General features: G+C 50.7%; 2 protein-coding genes across 2 annotated transcripts in view; one reads left to right on the top strand and one right to left on the bottom strand.

Annotated features, from left to right (window-relative positions):
* Positions 1-1,174, top strand: part of ASIC2 (acid-sensing (proton-gated) ion channel 2) — a 1,220,326-nt gene extending 1,219,152 nt beyond the window's left edge. The window contains exon 10 of the mRNA XM_010861483.1: positions 208-1,174. Within this exon, the coding sequence (XP_010859785.1) occupies positions 208-309 (102 nt within the window). The 3' untranslated portion in view covers positions 310-1,174. The remainder of the gene's footprint in view (positions 1-207) is intronic.
* Positions 1,175-10,463: 9,289 nt separating this feature from the next.
* Positions 10,464-20,136, bottom strand: SPACA3 (sperm acrosome associated 3). The gene is made up of 5 exons (XM_010861482.1): positions 19,998-20,136; positions 14,495-14,763; positions 13,409-13,567; positions 12,940-13,018; positions 10,464-10,643 (listed from the first exon to the last, which is right to left on the bottom strand). Exons 2-5 carry the CDS (start codon positions 14,679-14,681, stop codon positions 10,577-10,579), a joined length of 492 nt encoding a protein of 163 aa, XP_010859784.1. The 5' UTR covers positions 14,682-14,763; positions 19,998-20,136; the 3' UTR covers positions 10,464-10,576.

The following is a 20,136-nucleotide window of genomic DNA, read 5'->3' as shown; positions in this document are numbered from 1 at the left end:
ACGATTCTGAAGGCAGTGAGCCCCTCACCCCCAGCTTCATGACCGAAGATGGCAACCCAGCACCGGAGGGGTTTGGGGCGGAGGAGCAGTGCCCGGGAGAGCCCACTGTGGGCTGCACAGTTCTCAGGGCCTGGGCTGGGCTGCAGGGACCCTGGGACACATTTTTGCTGAATGAACATCAACAGGCACTTTCCTCTTCCCCGCCAGAGCACTTGTGACACGATGCCAAACCACTCCGAAACCATCAGCCACACTGTGAACGTGCCCCTGCAGACGGCCCTGGGGACCTTGGAGGAGATTGCTTGCTGACGGCCCTCGGACCACCCGGCACCACCACCCCCCACCCCCAAACGGACCTGGCCCGGGACCAGGACAGGGGACCGCAGGCTCAGGTCGGATGGCCCCTGCCCACCGACGGAAAGAAGCAAGAGCCCCCTATGCACACATAGCAAACTCTGCTGAAACCTCGCTCCGGCCACGTCTGGCACGACGCGTCCTCGGGCCCCGCCGCCGCGCGTCCGACCCTCTTAGGAGAAGTGAGTCCCGCCCTGAAACTGTCTGAGAACCGACCCGCCATCACATCTCACTGCCAGATGTACAAAGCACTGCATGCTCCGACCCTCACGGCGCCGCGTCCGCGTCTTTCTCCGTCCGCGACCCTCGCCGTGCGGTTTCCAGCAGCCCTGCAGAGGGACCGGGTTCCAGCGCCGAAGTGCACCACCACGAGGCCGCCCTGGAATCACACCTGCACACTCCAGAGGGAACCCGCAGAGCCCTGGACGCCGTCCGGTCCTCTTGTCGTTCGTGAAGGTTCTTAACCTGCCCACCTACCCCGCCCTCCGCCTCCCCAGGCCGGCCCACAGGGTGCCCGGGGCCGCCCTCCTCCCCTCCCAGGGGCCCGAGACGGAGGTGCGGCGGGCCGGGGGGCACAGCTGCGGGGCCCACGCCGTCGGCTCTCCCTGTGACACGGATTGTACAGTCTGATTCTGTCTCTTCGCGGTGGGGGGAGCTTTTTGTTTGTTGATTTGTTTGTTTGTTTGTCGGAGATATGTTTCCTTTCGTTTTCTGAATCTGGGTTTTGATGTTCCGAGCTTTGGTTTGGTTTTTCCATTTTCTCTGGCGTTTATTTATTCGTGCTTCCAATCACGGTCATATTAAAAGCTGGTCTTGTGGACATGGCCGAGTCGTCTCTGCCTTTTCCCTACACTCTTTCTCCCCAAGATGTTAGCAAAGGGCCAGACCTGCCAAGTCAAAACCGACAGATAGACAGACATAGATGATAATAGATAGATGACAAATAGATGGGGAGATAAAATTTATGAAACACTTACCTTTACAAAACACGTACACTCTTATTCTATTCTGTCCTATCCTGCATCAAATACCGTGCTGATTGCAACACGGTAAATGGCTTCACCACGCCCACAAAGACAGGGAGGCAGGACTCGCTGCCCAGACCTGCAAACCCTAGAGGAGGCTTTCACATCCCTTTCCCTGGCTCCTCCTGACCCGGTCAGTGAATTCGGTCTGGACACCTGCCCCAGCCTGGCCTCCCTCCCGCCCTCCTGCCTTTCCCATCCCACTCTACAACCCACCCCGTCTCCCCATCCAACAGACCTCCTTCTGCCTTGCTCCCCATGACTCTAGCATCCTCCTGAGAGGATGTGGGAAAGGAGGTGGGAAAATGCCTCTGGTGGGGAGAGAACATGCCCTTTCAAGCCCCTCTGTGGCAAGAGACAGCTTTCTACTGCTCCAGCAGAATGCTTGCCCTCACAGCGCCCTGCTAATTCCACAGGGGCAGCTCCTGTAGTCTAATCTTTCACTGCCCCCCAACCACTCCCAACTCAAAGTCACCCCCAAAGTCATGAAGGAAGACCTAAGATGGTTCATACCTCCCTCTTCTTGCACAAGTGCACAGAAAGCGCTGGCTGGACCAGGGGTCTGGTCCCTGCTTTGCTATCCAATCCCTGTCTTTCCCTCTCCTAACACAAGGAAGTGATGGATGAGATCATGCACCTCTCTGGGCTCCGTTCCCTCCACCTGAGGCTGCAAATAATACCTTACCTGTGTCTTCACAGATGCTCTCCAGAGGCCCCTTCAGACTCGAGATGCTAGGACAGCACTACTCCCCCTGCCGGTGGGACAAGGCACACCAGCCACACTGACGCACAGGAAGGACAGGACCTGGCACTCACAGGGCTCCAGGGGGAGCTGGGACAGAGCACAGCCCTGACGCGTCCTTCCACGCATCCTCTTAGCTGGCATTGGCCACGCTGGGGTTTCATTTCCAGAAACAGGATGCAGCCACTGGAAGGGACCTTTTAGATTTCTATCTCTGCTGTAACAAAACAATAAACCTAGTGACTTTAAAACAGTACAAATGTATTATAGTCCAGGAGGCCAGAAGTCAGACGTGGCTGTCACTGGGCTAGAATCTAGGTGTCAGCAGGGCTATCTTCCTTTCGGAGGCTCTAGAGGAGAAGCTATTTCCTCACCTTTTCCAACTTCTAGTGTCTGCCCACATTCCTTGGCTTGTGGCCTCTTCCTCCTTCTTCAAAGACAGCAATGATGGTTTGAGTCTTTACATTGCAACAATGACCTACTAGTCTCGCCTTCCTCTAACTCAGATCCTCTCCTGCCTGCCTCTTCTTTTGTTCTGTATTTAGGTAACTAGTTTTTTTTTTAAGTATAATTGCTTCTTTATAATGTGTTAGTTTCTGCTGCACAATGAAGTGAATCAGCTATTTGTATACATATATCTCTTCCCTCCTTAGCCTCCCTCCCACCCATCCCCATCCCACCCTTCTAGGTCATCACAGAACACTAAACTGAGCTTCTTGTATTTCACAGCAACTTCCTACGTTTTACACATGGTAGTGTATGCCTCTTCCATTTTTAAAAGACTCTTTGTATTAGACCCAACCAATATTTCATATGAATCCTCCCATCTCAAGGTTATTAACTGGTCACATCGTCCTTGGTGGCTCAACTGGTAGGGAATCTGCCTGCAATGTGGGAGACCTGGGTTTGATCCCTGGGTTGAGAAGATCCCCTGGAGAAGGGAACAGCTACCCACTTCAGTATTCTGGCTTGGAGAATTCCATGGACTATAGTCCATGGGGTCGCCAAGAATTGGACACAAATGAGGGACTTTCACTTACACTTTCAAACCGGACATGGAACAATGGACTATTTCAGAATTGGGAAAGGAGTATGTCAAGGCTGTCACCCTGCTTATTTAACTTACATGCAAGAGTACATCATTTGAAATGCCGGGCTGGATGAAGCACAAGCTAGAATCGAGATTTCTGGGATAAATATTAATAACCTCAGATATGCAGATGACATCACCCTTATGTCAGAAAGTGAAAAGGAACTAAAGAGCCTCTTGGTGAAAGTGAAAGAGAGTGGAAAAGCTGGCTTAAAACTCAACATTCAAAAAACAAAGATCATGGCATCTGGTCCCATCACTTCATGGCAAATAGAAGGGGAAACAGTGGAAACAGTGACAGACTTCATTTTCTTGGGCTCCAAAAGCACTGGAGATGGTGACTGCAGCCATGAAATTAAAACACCTTTGCTCCTTGGACGAAAAGCTATGACCAACCTAGACAGCATTAAAAAGCAGAGACATTACTCTGCCAACAAAGGTACATCTAGTCAAAGCTATGGTTTTTCCAGTAGTCATGTATGGATGTGAGAGTTGGACTATAAAGAAAGCTGAGTGCTAAAGAATTGATGCTTTTGAACTGTGGTGTTGGAGAAGACTCTTGAGAGTCCCTTGGACTGCAAGGAGATCAAACCAGTCAATCCTAAAGGAAATCAGTCCTGAATATTCATTGGAAGGAATGATGCTGAAGCTGAAGCCCCAATACTTTAGCCACCTGAAGTGTGGAAGTCCCTCTCCAAAGAGAAGTTCAGTCCTCACTACATCAGACTGGAAATAGTCCTTCTGGTGCCTGACTATAGGATGTAGAACAGAGTGTCTTCAGACTGCTCCCATCGGGGATGGAAACCACATTAAGTGTCTATTCAGTGAGTTGGGAGTCTGTCGGATGCTTCTGCCTCATTCCAGTTTAATAGTTTCATACATTTTTTTAAAATCTATAACTTGAATTGCAATTTGAACTACTTCATTGGATTTCTGGCTTCCTTTTTAAATTTTTTCAGATCAATCTGGGATGCCGAGTGAAGAATATTCTAACAGGTTTGGATTGCTCCAGGCTTTGGATATGTATGCATCCCTTCTGATTTAAGAATTCTGGCTTTGTTCATCTGGGAGCAGGTCTGTAAACTTTACTTATTTAAAGAAAAGGCAGGATATCCGAGAGAGTAAATCAATAGCCAGCTACCGATTATAATAATTAACTTGCTGTTGAGCAAAGATACAGTCGTAAGCCTAAATTCCTGGGAGTGGTGGTATTTTTTATTATCATTATTTCAAACAAGTAGTCATGTGTGCGATCATTTCTTTAGGGATGACGTGAAGAGGTCTGGTAGACATAGGAGACTTGGAAAGTGTCACATTTTCTTTTTTTCAATTGTTGGCCACACTCCATGGCATGTGGAACCAGGAAGCAAACCCACACCCCCTGCACGGGAAGGTGGAGTCTTAACCATGGGACTGCCAGGGAGGTCCCAGCGTCACATTTTCAAGAATCGCCCAAATGGTGACACAGTGGCTAGGAGCTTGATGCAATCATAGGGTCAAACTGCAAGGATGAATTATCAGTGACCTCAAAGGGTCAGACCAACCAATTGACTGGTTGATCAATCAATCAAATAACGGCACATAATCTCAGAAACAGAATCAGCCACAGTTAGGTGAAAGGAGAAAGTATTTGCCAGGGGCTGAGCCTGCTGTTTACACACTGATCTTTTGTTGTTTGGTGCCGAGAGAGCCCAGAGTTCTTTTATTTTCCTCTCCAGCTAGGACCTGTTTTTGTCAAAGTCTTAACCTTGAGCACACCTAATGGCAAAGAATCCACAGAGGGTCTCTAGATAGGTTCTGGTGAGCTGGAAGGGAGAATGGGAGAGCCTGGCCCCACCCGCAGGTGTGGTGGCTTAGTCCTTCAGTTGTGTCTGACTCTTTGCAACCCTGTAGACTGTAGCTCCGGAGAAGGCCATGGCACCCACTCCAGTACTCTTGCCTGGAAAATCCCATGGACGGAGGAGCCTGGTAGACTGCAGTCCATGGGGTCGAGAAGAGTCAGACATGACTGACGGACTTCACTTTCACTTTTCACTTTCATGCATTGGAGAAGGAAATGGCACCCCAGTCCAGTGTTCTTACCTGGAGAATCCCAGGGACAGGAGCCTGGTGGGCTGCCGTCTATGGGGTCGCACAGAGTCGGACACGACTGAAGCGACTTAGCAGCAGCAGCAGCAGACTATAACTCACCAGGCTCCTCTGTGCGTGGGATCCTCCAGACAAGAATACTGAAGTGGGTTGCCATTTCCTTCTCCAGGGATTCATCCCCACCCAGGGATCAAACCTGGATCTCCTGCATCGCAGGTGGATTCTTTACCAACTGAGCCATCCGGGAAGCCCAAGTGTGATCTTTTAATGATTCCCTCGGGTGAAGCTCAGCTCAGCCAGCCTGAGCCTGGAATGCAAGGAGGAATCTGGGACCTCCTCCTCCACAAGCTCAGAGATTCAGTTCGATTTTGAGAACTAAACTTGGAGCAGAGACAAGAGCCTCCAGAAAGCACCAATGAATGAGCTCCCCTGTTACAGAGAGGCAAGGAATTGACTCCTCTGGGGGTGGGGGAGGTGCCGCCAGCCCTAATCCAGCCACAGCCGGGGCAGACTCCACACTGCACAGAGCGAGCTTCCTGGCACAACTGGGAAGGGAGCAGGCAACCAAAGAAGCGGAAAGAACATGAAGAACAAGGGGTCTCCATTCAGTGATTGTCTATTAAGCGCCGGGCACTTGCCCTCAAGACATTTCTCATCTGAGTGGGGATACTGACAAGTAAACAATTCTGAAAGATGGATCTGAGTTTTTGCAGCAGAAGAACGCTAGAGCAGCATATGGGAAGCCCGGGGGGCGGAACGCTGGAGGAGGCACAGCTGTGGGACTGCACGAAGGTCCAGGGGAGTCAAGTAAAGAAAAAAAGGGGGGAAATGTCCAAAATGACCACCGAGAGGCTGGTGGACGTGTATGGATGCAGGGCCAGGACACCACACTGAGGTACCACTCTGCATCATGGTTGAAATCCTTTAAGTTTCTTCCTCAGCTTTCCAAATGTCTAGGACTGGATTTCCCAAGCCAAGGGTTGATGTCCTTATCTAATGGCTTTGTCCCTACCCATTTGGGATTCCTAGAGTGTGGAATCATTTTGCACGTGCATCTGTGTATTCCTAAGACTGATGGGCTCAGTGTGTTTGAGGCCGCAAGTTGCCTGGAGACCATGAAACAGGTCGGTGGGAATAAGCCTAGCCTGAGAATGAGTAGAAGGGGACGATCTCTTACTAATTCAATTTAACCTTCTGTGAAACCTACACTCACTGGCTTTGCAAGAACAAAGCAATAGTTGGCAAAAGCTTTGGACAGAGTCAAAAGACTGAATTTCTGACCTATTTTTGCTATAAACTGACCATATAAATTTGGACAATTTATTTCACTTCTCTGCCTCAGTTTCCCCCTCTATGAAAGATGAGAAGGACTTCCCTGGTGGTCCAGTGGTTAAGACCCCACGCTTCCACTTCAGGGGTGCAAGTTAAGTCCCTGGTCAGGAACTAAGAGTCCTCATGCCATGCCACGCAGTTCAGCCAAAAAAGTAAAATTTTTAAAATTAAAAGAAAAAAAGTGAGGGGTGGGAAATGGACAGAAAGTCTCTGGTACAGCTCAACTCTAATAGTCTCTGACTCTAAATTGAGAATAGGTGTCAGGTATCCAAGCAAATGTTCCATTTACTTCTCAGAGCCTCTGTTTCCCATCTATGTGACAGAGATGATGGTTCCTAGGTTCCAGGCTGAGTATGAGAATTAAATGAGCTAAGGTGTATATTTTCTATCTTTTCTTCTTTCTTTTTCTTCCCGTAAAACACTGATTTTAGCCTTGTTTGTATTTTTTAAAACGTGAAAGCTATGAACTGTCTCCCCAAGAAAAAAAAGGCACATGGTCCAATAGACGTACACAAAATTTTGCATACAATTTTAGAAGGGTTATGGACCCCAAGGAGCCAGATCTTCCAGGAACTCACCCCTGGTCTAGAAAGTGTTAAACTCTCCTCCAAAAGAACTCCAGGGTATCACAAGAGCAACTTTCCTCCCATAAAGGATATTCTGTCCTTTTTCAATTTACAGGAAGAAGGGTAAAAAGATAGATGGGATTTGATCGATTTCCATTTTTTTTTTTCTCCCGCAATTTTTTAAATCTTTGGCACCTGCTGCAGCTTGGGTACTAGCAAGTTTTCACAGATGGCAAAATGAATGAATGAGCAGAAAGAGAGGATGAAAGAGAACCTTGGAAATGGGATTTCATCAGATTATCCTGTACGTGTGGCGATCGCAAGGGCCAAGGAGACCTGCACATGCAGAAAGCAACTGCAGCGTCGCTTTGCAAACATCCCTGTGACCTGCTTCTTCAGGAAGGTGACCATCGCATCCACCGCATTCAGGAAATGCGTGGGCATGTTCTCCGGCTGCCGTCGAGTCCCCAGACAGGCACCTTGTTGACATCTCATTTGTTCCCAAGCGAGGCTGTAATAGTGCCTTTTGTTTAAAAAAAAAAAAAAGAATAAAACCACCCGGTGCTAATGGCTGTGAGTGATGACTTGGGATGGGGAATTTGGACGCCTCGCCTCCTTAAATCTGCTGTCCACGCTGCCGTGCTTCTGCAGTAGCTCATTTGACTAACTTAGCACCACCGTGGGCCATTTGTCTTCAGTGTAACTCAGACATTGCAGCTTCGTTTCAAAAGGAATTCCATCCAAGTTAAGCCCAAGAGGAAGATACTGGCGGCCACCAAAGAATCCTCAGCTCCACCTGCTTTACGGGGAAGAAGGAGAAGAAACAGCTGGAAAACTTCAAAGCACCAGGTGGGGCCTCTGTCCAGACTTCCTCATCCCTTGAGCATTTTCTGTGAGCTCCCTACGCAGCCAGGCACTGCGCTAGGCACTTTGTTGCTGTTCAGTCGCTCAGTTGTGTCCAACTCTTCGCAACCCCATGGCCTGCAGCACGCCAGGCTTCTCTGTCCTCCACTATCTTCCAGAGTTTGCTCAAATTCATATTCATTGAGTCAATGAAGTCATCCAACCATCTCATCCTGTTGTCCCCTTCTCCTGCTTTCAGTCTTCCCCAGCATCAGGGTCTTCTCCAATGAGTCAACTCTTCGCACCAGGTGGCCAAAGTGTTGGAGCTTCAGCTTCAGCATCAGTGCTTCCAAATAATATTCAGGGTTGACTTCCTTTAGGATTGACTGGTTTGATCTCCTTGCAGAGATCCCCAGTGCTAGCCACTGAGGGGGTTCATATATCAAGAGAATGGGGCTCAGAGTGGAGGCAGGCAGAGATGGGCAACAGACCAGCACACAAGAACCTGAGCAGAGAGTCGGGCAGCAGAGATGTACCAGGTACCCATTAAAGAAGAGGCACCAGACTGTCTCCTGAGGAGGAGCAGTTTCTGGCTGAAGCCTCGAAAGGTGGGGGGAAGTTGCCAGGGAGGCAGGTTTGCAGAGGAGATCCCTGAGCAAAGGCTTGGAGGTAGAGGAGAACGTGGAATGTCTGGAGAAGCTTGGGTGCCTGCTGGAGAGAACTGGACTGTCTCTCTGCTGCGCTCTGTCCACCGTGCCTTCCCATGCCGGGGGTCCCGTCCAAGAGCTGGCCCAGCTGTGGAGGCTGGGACACGCTGAGGACAAAGCACAACCTTTGGAGTTCAACAGCCCTGTCGGAATCCTAGCTCCACCAACTGCATTACCTTGGACAAAAGTCCATTTCCAATGAGTTTCCTGGAACCACACTGGTACAATGATGAGGTGACCTGTACTTTTTTCCCTTATTTTTATAAATTGGAATATAGTTGATTTACAGTGTGTTTCAAGTGTACAGCAAAGCGAATCAGGTATACATATACATATATCTGCTTTTTTTAAAGATTCTTTTCCCATATAGGTCTTTACAGAGTACTGAGTAGAGTTCCCCCTGCTGTATGGTAGGTCCTTATTAGTGAACTTTAAAAAATGACAAACAGGACTTGCCTAGTGGTCCAGGCGTTAAGACTTCACCTTTCAATACAAGGGGTACAAGTTTGATCCCTGGTGGAGGAGCTAAGATTCCACATTCCTTGTGGCCAAAAAGTAAAACAGAAGCAATACTGTAACACATTCAATAAAGACTTTAAAAATGGTCCACATCAAAACAGTCTTTTTAAAATATGAGAGAACTTCACTTAATTTGCCCCCATTTCCCATCGAAATTTCTGCCGCTTTATCCAAAGTCTGTCCCCTTCTGCTCCTTCTTCCAGCACCTTCTCCTCCCCTCTTCCTCCTCCTCAGCAAACAGTGATGAGGGTACTGGTACAGACTTCCCAAGGAAGCCCTGGTCACCAGACAAGCAGGACATGTGCCCACGAGGCGGGTGGGGGCTTGGCAGCCCCAGACCTCAGGGAAACCAGACTCGAGGTCAGTGTTTCTGGAGCCCCCATCCCCCACTCTGTGACCCATCCTGTACCAGGCACCTCACTGCACTATATTATGCTTCTGATAAATTATTGTAAAATGGCCTTTATTAGCTCCTCTTACCCATGAGGAACTTGCCTATGAGAGGTGGAATGACCTTTCCAAGGCCAGGCAGCCAGGATAAAGGAGAAAACCCCACTCAACCACTTCTTCCCAAGCTATGCCAAACTCCCTGCTCCAAGGGAGGTGAGCCAGACTTGGATGAGAAGCAGCCTGAATGGCCCCTATGAGAGATAGAGCACTCCCCATGAGGGCTCAGAAGGGGCCATGGTTCCCTCTAGAGATATGCCTGGAACCTGAAAGCTAGCGCTTACCAATACCATTGAGGTATCAGGGCCCATTCATTCACTGATTCTACAAACTGAGCTGAGTGTCTACCATTCATTCAAGATGCCTCATTCATATACTCACGAGGTTCACTTGGGAAACTCTGCCAGGGGTGGGCAATAAAGGCACTGATGCATACCCCCCAGTCAGGCCTCCAGGAGTGGAGGCAAACCTCCATCGAAGGTTTTGAAGACCAACTGAACCCCAGCCCATGGAGACAAATGAGGAACTCCTGAGATGCTTCTGGCTCCAACATACCACCTGGAAACACAGTGATAGCTGAGAACCACACTTAGACTGACAGAGGATGAGACGGTTGGATGGCATCATCGACCCAATGGACATGAGTTTGAGCAAACTCAGGGAGATGGTGAAGAACAGGGAAGTCTGGCGTGCTGCAGTCCATGGGGTCCCAAAGAGTCGGACATGACTTAGCAACTGCACAACAACACATGTATTAAACTATACTTTATTAGTTGTTTTGTCTTCCCAGGCCTAGGTCAGGAACCAGGCAACGTCTCCCAAGCTGCCATCCATTCTCTCTGCCCGTCCATCCAGAGAGAATCCTACAGCTCACAGCCATCCACCCAGTCACTGAGGTCTTTGCCCTGGCAGTGATGCCTCCATGCCTCCCTGAGGGTGGAAGATGGGGAAGAGGAGAGAGCAAGTCAGCTACAGTCTTCAGTCTTTGCCCAGGGAAGAACGGGAAGGAGGTGTGGGCACTAAACCAGAAGTGAGGTGAGGAAAGGGGCCAGGCAAGGGGAAGAGAGACAAGCCAGCATGTTAACTAGCCAAGAAGCCCCTAGGGAAAAAAAGATTTTTTTTTTTTTAAAGGAAGAGAATGACCCGTAACAAGTTATCTGTCTAGCCTGATATTTTATTGATGGAGATACAGAATAATTTGCTCGAGTTCACCCAGGAGTCAGTGGCAAAGGCCTGGGGTCCTGAGGTCCAGAGCCTCAGTCCAATTCTCTCTTCCTACACCATGCTGCTTCTGCAGACAGTGCCACCGTACAGGTGTGCGGCTCTTTATGGTTTACACAGCACTGTCACACCCATCACGCATTAATCTGCCATCCCCCCAGCAGCCCTGTAAGTTAGATTGAGCTGATACTGTGTTCCTTATATTCCAAATGAAAAACTGAAACTAAGATGGAAATTGTTTGCCCACGGCCCACAGCTTGTAAACGATGGAAATGCACCCACATGCCATTCTCCCTGGCTACCAATCTGGGTCTTATTCTCCCTCACTACCAATGTGGATCTCTTCATTGATGGTAACTATAGTTTATAGGCTCTTTTAGGACCATTACCTTGTTCCAGTGTCACACAAGCATCTTGAGGATGATAAGCAAGATCCTGGGGTCCTGGGGGTCCTACATTCCCAGGGGTTCCAAGTTTGGATAACTAGTGTCCTCTAGAATGTCAGTGTCAAAAAGCCCAATGGCAAAGAGTGCCCTTAAAGGACCTCAGTAGATCTATTAAGTGAGAGGGGTTGACTGGCTTGTTCATCTCTTCCATTAGACTGAGATCCGTAAGGGCCGAGAATTGGGTCTCCACCACCTCTGAAGCCTAGCACCCAGCACAGAGCCTGGCACAGATAAGTTCTCAGGTGCCTGTGTGGAGGGAACAGACAGCACCTTTCTTTCTGCGACCACTGCCCTCTGGGGACACCTCTCAGAGACTTACTCCCAGCATACAATAGAGTTGTTCTTTGACTTAGCCCTATGGAATCTGTTTCTCCCATCCCAGAGTGGTACCTCCAAGTCCTCGGATTCCTGCCTTAGCCTGCATTCACCCTTCCTGATTTTACAGATGTGCACCCTCTCCTGCTGAGCCTGCCTCACTCCGGATTCAGTTCTCAGGGCGCAAATCAACATGTCTCCAAAGCTGTGGTCAACCTCAAGGCCCACCTTAGACTTCCTCTATGTCCGCAATCCTTTTCAGCTCCTCCTCTCCCTCACTGGCCACATATCACCTGTCCCTGTTCCTCCTCCGCAGCCCCTCACCCCCATCCCTCTCCTGCCCATCGCCCATACAACTGGGCACGTCCACACCTTCCATCTCTCACTGGACTCCTGCCAAGGCTTCCCCACTAGTCCCCCCTGCCTGTAGCCCACCCCCCTTCCTTCTACTTTTGCGCTGACATTTGATGCCTTCCCGATGACCTCACCAGCTTTGTCACTTTCGCATCCGCAATGGGTTCTTGTGCTCCAACCACCTGGGGGAATTCTACCTGCCCCACATTCTGTCCCCTGCTGGTCTCCCATCTAGATATGGGAAGAAAGGGAGGTAGGAGGCTCTACAGAGTGAAGCTCCCATCAGAAGAGGCTGGGAAGCTGTAGGGCTGCTGCTCCAGGGGCTCCAAAGATCTAGTTTGATGCCCCAGCAGATGTTCATCCAACTCTCTTGCCCCTGACGATGGCTCCCAAAGGCCATCTTGCGGAAAGGAGGTGAGCAAGGAAGACTGACAGGGGGGTCTCCAGAGAACTCATCATGCTTCAAGCAGGGAACTTTTTTGATCTGTTGTACTAGACAAAGATGTCACAGTTAAGAAACAAAGTTACTAGACCCTGGTCCAACATAGGAAGATCTTGGAAGAGCCAGGCTTGACTCTGTGACCTCCAGTGACTTGTTTATTCCCTAAAACTCAATGTACTGTCTTCAAATACATTGGTGGTGGTGAGCAGATTAGAGTGTGAGGCCATGAAATGATGCCTGGTTTAAGATGGAAAGTAGTGTGAAAGCGGAAGTCGCTCAGTCGTGTCTGACTCTTTGCGACCCCCGTGGACTATACAGTCCATGGAATTCTCCAGGCCAGAATACTGGAGTGGGTAGCCTTTGCCTTCTCCAGGAGATCTTCCCAACCCAGGTTAGCTCCCTGCTGTGGTCCTAGTTGGAGCAGGGGGCTCCAACCCACATTACTTACCAGCTGCCCAGACCCTGGGGTTCTTGAGTTATCTTCATGGCACAGATAACAGTATCCTTGAGGTTGGGATTCAATAAGTCTGGGGTGGGAGGCAGAGAAACACGATGAAGGAGCAGGAGGTGGAGTTGGACATCCAGAGTCTGTCTGTCTGTCATTCTCACTCACACACACACACCCTCCTCCATCCTAGCTCCATCCCTGTCTCTCAAGCCCTCTGGAAGCACAGGTCTTACTCCATCACTTCCCCCATCAGAAGCCATCCCCCATTTCTTCCCACAGCTCTCCGGACAGTGTCCCACCTGGGATCCTAAATCAGATTCATGGAGGGCCACTCTCATCACCTGCCCCACCCCACGATCCTTGGTAGACCCGGCAGGCAGCAGGGGTTCCCACTCAGACAAAAAAGCAAGAGGAGCAAATAAGGCCAGAGAGGAGGCCCCAGCCAGCCCCGGGCCCAGGCCCCGCCTACCGGAGCAGTACATCTGGCACAAGTTTGGGACATTAGGGTTGAGGTTTTTGCACCACTTTCGGCTGTTGATCTGGAAGATGCCGCTGTTGGTACTGCCATCGGCTTCATGGTCCACGGCACCTGTGTTGAAGCCGCTTGCGAAGTAAGCAAGACAGATCCCTGCATAGGGTGGAGACACAGGCCTGCGGGTGGGATGACAAAGGCCACCCCAGACCAGAGAGCTCACGGGGTAGACCCTGTGCATCAGCTCCTCCAAGCCTCAACTCCTGTTTCCAGGAGATCAGGGCTGACACCCTCTCACCTCCTTGACAAAGGAATCCACTGAAGCTCAGAGGGGCAAAGTGACTTACTCAAGGTTATACACAGCTACCAAACAGCAGGAGTCCACGGGTCTCCCGACCTCCTTCCTGCCACGTTCCCTCGGTCTCATCGTCCGCACATAGCAAGACCCAAGAAATGCTTGGGGAATGAATGAACAAGAGCTCACTCTTGAGAGACACGACTGGGAAGGCACAGGTGGGACCGAGAGAAAGGGCTGGAACTAGAGAAGAAATGAGTCCAGGGGTGGTTGTACTTGTTAGTGTCTCGAAACTTCCACCAGCTTGAAAAGCTTGGTCTTCCTTAGCTTTGCTCAGCATGCCCCTGACTTCACTGGCAGTGTCTGATCCTAGTGGCCATGATTCCATTAAAGATAGGAAACCCTTCTTTCCCTGTGGCGCCCAACTTACCAGCAGGAAAGGACATAAGGGAGCAATTCTGCTTGGTCACCTGTCACCTACCCTTCCAGGTTCCTATGCAATACTGACTCAGCGGACATGAACTTGGGCAAACTCTGGGAGATGGTGAGGGACAGGGAAGCCTGGCATGCTGCAGTCCATTGGGGTCGCAAAGAGTCAGACTTGACTGGGCGACTCCACAACAACAACAACCCGTCGCCTGCCTGCTGGGTATTTACCCCAGTCCTGGGAGTTCACCTGTCAGCGCATAGGATCCTGATTTGAAAAAGGAGAACAGAGGCTCCCAAGGCCACAGCCCTTGAGTGAGGAGGAGGGAGGGGGAGCAGGAGGGAGAGATCGAGGTCCTTACAGTCAGCCAAGCTGTAGCCCCGGTATCCCTCCAAGCCAAAATCCTGAAGCACCCTGGCCAGCTCGCAGCGACTGTAGACCCTGGCCTGGCCGGAGGAGAGCAGGCTGCTGAGGACAGAAGCCAAGGCCAGCAGCACGATCCCGGGCGGGCGGGGCCACCTTCTGGGAGCCCAGCTCCCGGCTTCCATGCGGGCGGGGTGGCACAAAGCCCCCGCCACACTAGCTCAGAGCTAGGCTTTGAGATGGCAGGCCGCTCACAGAAGGCTACCCCTGGAAGAAGAAGGGAAACAGAGCCTGAGTAGATGGGAAAGTGGGGAGGGGGCTCCCTCACAAGGGGGCAGCCAGCCTGCCACCTTGCCGCCCTGGTGGAGCATCAGCCACACCCCGAAGAGCCCAAGAGGGTTCCCCAAGGTCAGCCCCTTTCCCCTTCAGTTATGCTTTTTTTCCCTTTATTTTTAATTCGAGGATAATTGTTTCAATATTGTGTTGGCCTCTGCCTCGTGTGCCTGCAGCTAAGTCGCTTCAGTCATGTCCATGCAACCCTAATGGACTGTAACCCACCAGGCCCCTCTGTCCATGGGATTCTCCAGGCAAGAATACTAGAGTGGGTTGCCATTTCCTTCTCCAGGAGATCTTCCTGACCCAGGGATCGAACCTGCGTCTCTTGTGTCTCCTGCAGCGGCAGGTAGGTGGGTTCTTTACCACTAGCGCCACCTGGGAAGCCCGGCTTCTGCCAGACAACAACGTGAATCGGTCATAAATATACATACGTCTCCTCCCTCTTGAACCTCCCCCCACCTCACACCCCATCCCACCCGCATAGGTCATCCCACAGCACCACTTGCTACCCAGCAGGGTCCCACTAGCTGTCTATGTTATTCAATACACATGTTAATGTAAATGTTTCAGTGTTACCAATTCGTCCCACCCTCTCCTTCCCCCGCTGTGTCCAAAGTCTGTTCTCTCTGTCTGCATGTCTATTCCTGCCCTGCAAATAGGTTCATCGGTTCCATTTTTCTATAATAAATTCCATATATATGCCTTATTATACAATGCTTGTTTTTCTCTTTCTGACTTACCGCACTCCGTGTGATAGACTCTAGGTCCATCCACATCAATACAAATGACCCAGTTTCATTCCTTTTTATGGCTGAGTAATATTCCATTGTATGTATATATCACAATTTCTTTATCCGCTCATCTGTCGATGGACATCTAGGTTGCTTCCATGTTCTAGCTATTGTAAATAGTGCTGCAATGAACATCAGGGTACATGTGTCTTTTTAAATTATAGTTTTATCAGGGTATATAGCCAGGAGTGGGATTGCTGGGTCATTCCAATCCTGCTTCATACCCTCCTGCCCCAGCAGCTGAGAGAAGAGGAGGGAAACCAGGGAGAACACAAACGTATTCTGAGCTCCATACTACATGTCAGGCATGGGACTTCCCTGGAAGTCCAGTGGTTAAGACTCTGCAACACAGAGGGAGCAGGTTTGATCCCTGGCCGGGAAACTAAGATCCTACATGCCATGTGTCACAGCCAAAAAAAAAAAAAAATGCCAGGCATCACTGAGTCCTAAAGCCCAAGATTTCACAACTCAGAAGGGACAAAGTTCGCAGATCTTAGTTCCCCGCCCAGGGATGGAAGTCAGAATCACCGCAGTGAAAACTCAGAGTCCTAATCACTGGACTGCCAGGGAACTCCCAGAAGGGACAGAATTTGGACTGAAACCAAAGTTTACATGACTCCAAAGCCCCACCGGGATTTGGCCATAAGCAGATATTCCCAGGTGGCGCTGGTGGTGAAGAATCGGCCTGCCAATGCAGGAAACACAAGAGACTCAGGTCCTATCCCCGGATAAGGAAGCTCTCCTGGAGAAGGAAATGGCAACCCGCTCCAATATTCTTACTGGGAAAATTCCTTGGGCAGAGAAGCCTGGTGGACCACAGTCCAAGGGGCTGCAAAGAGTCAGACATAATGGAGCAACTGAAGACACACACAGAGAGATGTTCCCAGAGGGGACGGCTGAGCAGCAGCATCAGTGCATATCGATCCTGCAGCCCCACGGCCATGAAGCTCTCTTCAGTGAGCCTCCCCCTCCTGGCCTGAACTGAGGACAGGTTTTCCCCTAGAGCACTGCCAGCCTGCAGCCTCTCAAGTGGAGGCTGCTCTCTCCCACACACAGACCCTCTCCCAGGCCAGGCAGTGCTGAAAACTCTCCTCCATGCCCACCACCCCTTCTAAACCATCTCCTTGCTAAAGCTCTGCCTCCCTCGAAGCTCGTCTCACCCCATTCGGTTTGCCCTCCACGCCTCTCATCAGTGGCTCTGCGGATCAGCCCCCAATATCACAAAGGCCATTTGCACCTGGTTACCGTCTTGACCTCCACTCTGTCTCAGCGACCGGCTCCCACAGCCTCGTCATCCCTGCATCCCGTCATCATTCCACATCCCCCCAACCTCTGCAGCCTTCTAGTCCAGTTCTGTCTCTCCCTGACCACCTCTGACATGCCTGTCTCTCACGACCTCCACACCGCCCCCGCCAACTGGCCCTCCACCTTCATAAACTCCAGAAATGAAACCCAGCCACAGGAGTGGGTGTCCCTGAAAACGGGTGGCCCCAAGCCCAAGGGTGACGAAACAAGGGTGTGCTTTGCAGCAAGCCTTGTCTCAGCGGGAAGCCCACCTCTTTGCGTTACGTTTCTGATGTGAACACTTTTCTAGCTGCATTTCCTTCCTCTATAAAATTAGGAAACTAATAACACTTGCCTCATCCGACGGTTGAAAGAATGAATAAGAAAAGAAAGACACAGAGAGAACTGGGCTCTTTGCACTAGAGCTCAGCTGGTTGTTCTTTCTATTACAAAGCGATGCTGGCACAGGTACTGATGCTCGTCTCGGTCAGCTTTCTCTCTACCGTTTTGCTCAAAGGGTACTCAGGACCTTCGTTACCGTCCTCGAGTTCCCCTCCCTTGCCTGTCCCACCTCACCTCCTGCCTCACTGAGAAAAACAAGGTGATCCCCTGTGAGATGTCCTCCTTCCTTCTGCCTTCACCCCACCCCACTCACAAAGGCATCCACAGCCTCAGCCGTCCTCACAGAGAAGGTGCCTCTACGCCGATCTGGACCCATCTTTCCTCCAAGCTCTGCGTTTCATCCTTCCCCATCTCTCAGACTTGTTCCACCAGCCACTCCTCCTCTCTCAGCATCACCAGCATCTCCTCTCCATCGGCTCCTCCTTCCTCTGCAGGTACGGACGTGCTTAGGTCTTTAGCTCCTAAAATACCTTCCCTGGGCTCTCTCTCTACTGACCTGTCCCTCTTCCTCTCTTCTCATTTAAACATCTACATGAAAATCTATGATTTTCTCGCCTATTTTTCAACCCAGAGACACTTGGCATCACCATTGCGACCTCTCGCCTGACACTGTTCTGCCCAGGAGTGCAGTGGACCCTCGTGGGCTCCTGTCTCGCAGGAGCTCTCAGCAGCCTTGCCTCCTGCTGCCCGCTCCACCTGGTTCAAACTCTTACCTCGCCCTCTCTCTGCTACCACGATGCTTCCCTCGGACTCCCCTTGTGCAACACACTTCTGCCCAGGTCTTAAATGCTGATACACTTCCTAGGCATTTCTGCCTTGAGCTGTCCTCGCTCCCACTTCAGGAAACACTCTTGTGAATTCCCTGGTGGTCCAGTGGTTACGACTCTGTGCTTCCACTACAGGGGGCACGGGTTCAATTCCTGGTCCAGGAACTAAGATCCCACGTGCCACAGGAGGCCCGGCAAAGACAAAACAAAGGAAACCTTGGCAGGCTGCAGGATGCCTGAGCATGCCTGTCCCTACTGCCCCCTGCAGGATGATGGCTCCTATTACATCTTCCCCAGAGCGGCCAACCTCACAGCTAACTGCCTCCTGACTGTCTCCATGTGGGTAACACAGGCACCTCCAGCTGAGCACATCCAAAGTAGAGCCCATGGTCCCACTGTTTTAGAGCTCTTTTCTATGTCTTCTCTTCTTGGTTTAAAACATTCTTGGCTTTAAACTCATCATGTTGCATGGTTTAAACCTATGGTTATCCAAACTAGCTATATAAATGTCATTCTTCACTCCTTCTCTCCATCACAACATCTTTCACTCCTCCGCAACCCATCAATCCTGAAGTGCTGGTGAGGCCACCTTCCCTCCAAGAGCAACGTCTTTCCCTTAGTTCAGACCACCCTCCTGGTGTGCTGATGGTCTCCTTGCATCTAGTCCTGACTCTTCTCCCAAACTATTCTACACACATTCACCAGACTGAAGGTTTTAAACAAAAAGCCTGGCCAGGGGACATCCTTAGATGGTGTCCTTCATCACTGATCCCAAGTGTGGTCCACAATGACCCTGGTGACCCAGGCTTGCTGACCTCTCCCCATGATACTTTAAGCTCCAGTAATGCCATGTCAGGGCTTCCCAGGTGGCTCAGTGTTAAAGAATCTGCCTGCCAAGCAGGAGATGTGGGTTTGAACTCTGGGTCTGGAAGATCCCCTGGAGAAGGAAATGGCAATTCACTCCAATATTCTTGCCTGGGAAATCCCACGGACAGAGGAGCCTGGTTGGCTACAGTCCATGAGCTCGCCAAAGAGTCAGACACGACTTAACGACTAAATGACGGCAATAATGCCGTGTCATTTGCTCATGATGAACCTGCCATCTGAATGAGAACCCCTTTCCTTTACATTCATCACTCTTACTCATATTTCAAAGGTCACATCAGAAGTGAGTTCCCCAGTGAGATGTCCCCAGGAAGCGCCCGGCCCCCCTCAAGACCCCCAAAGCGCCGTGTTTCTGCACACTAGACTGTAAAAGACATCAGCCTTCCCCCACTACAAGGTGAGCCTCCAGAGAACAATGGCGTTCTTATTTCTCTTCTTATCCTGAGAGTCAAGCAGAGTTGCCGGCCTGGAGTGGCTGATCAAATGGGCCCTTCTCAAGACTGAAGTATACGGAAGTCATGTGCTCAGCGCATGAGCCCACTCATCAAAGTGTCGGGGGTGAGAGGGAGGCAGACACCCTTCTGAGTTCTTAAAGTGTTACCGACACTGTGCTGGCCCTTTTCTGGCTGTTTTCTGACTTAATCTCATCTAATCCTCACAACAATTTGAGGGGCGGGGAGGATTACTATCCCCAATTATAGATGAAGGAACTAAACCCACTGTTATACAGAGACTGTTTCTGCTTTTTCAGTAGCAAGAGTTATTTCAAAGTAACTTCTTCCTGAGCCTTCCCCAGCAGGTCTAGAGGTGGAAGGAGTCAGGTCTGGTGATTCAAAGACCAGAGATCTGCCAGCGTGGTCTCCCCTCTCTCTCTCTCCCTCTCTCTCTGTCTCAGCTCAGCGCCCCCATCCTCACCAGCCCAGTATCCCCTCACCATCTCTGACCACCACCTTCATTTTCCCACGCCCCTCTCTGGTCAGACCAGTCCAGGGCCCTGGTTAACAGCTGCAGGAGAGGGAGAAGGCGGCTCACTGACCGTGTCGTCCTCACCAGAGCTGTGCAGCAGTGACCGTAGCAGTAACAGCGGTGGCCCGACACCCGGCTTCAGCCCAGAACACGCCCCATGATACTGATGGGCCCCCCAGCACCCGGCTGGGAGAGAATGATGGGAAACT

The sequence above is a fragment of the Bison bison genome, unplaced genomic scaffold (genome assembly GCF_000754665.1).
Source record: "Bison bison bison isolate TAMUID 2011002044 unplaced genomic scaffold, Bison_UMD1.0 scf7180017864472, whole genome shotgun sequence".
NCBI lineage: Eukaryota > Metazoa > Chordata > Mammalia > Artiodactyla > Bovidae > Bison > Bison bison.
This window is presented reverse-complemented; position numbering and strand designations above follow the sequence as displayed.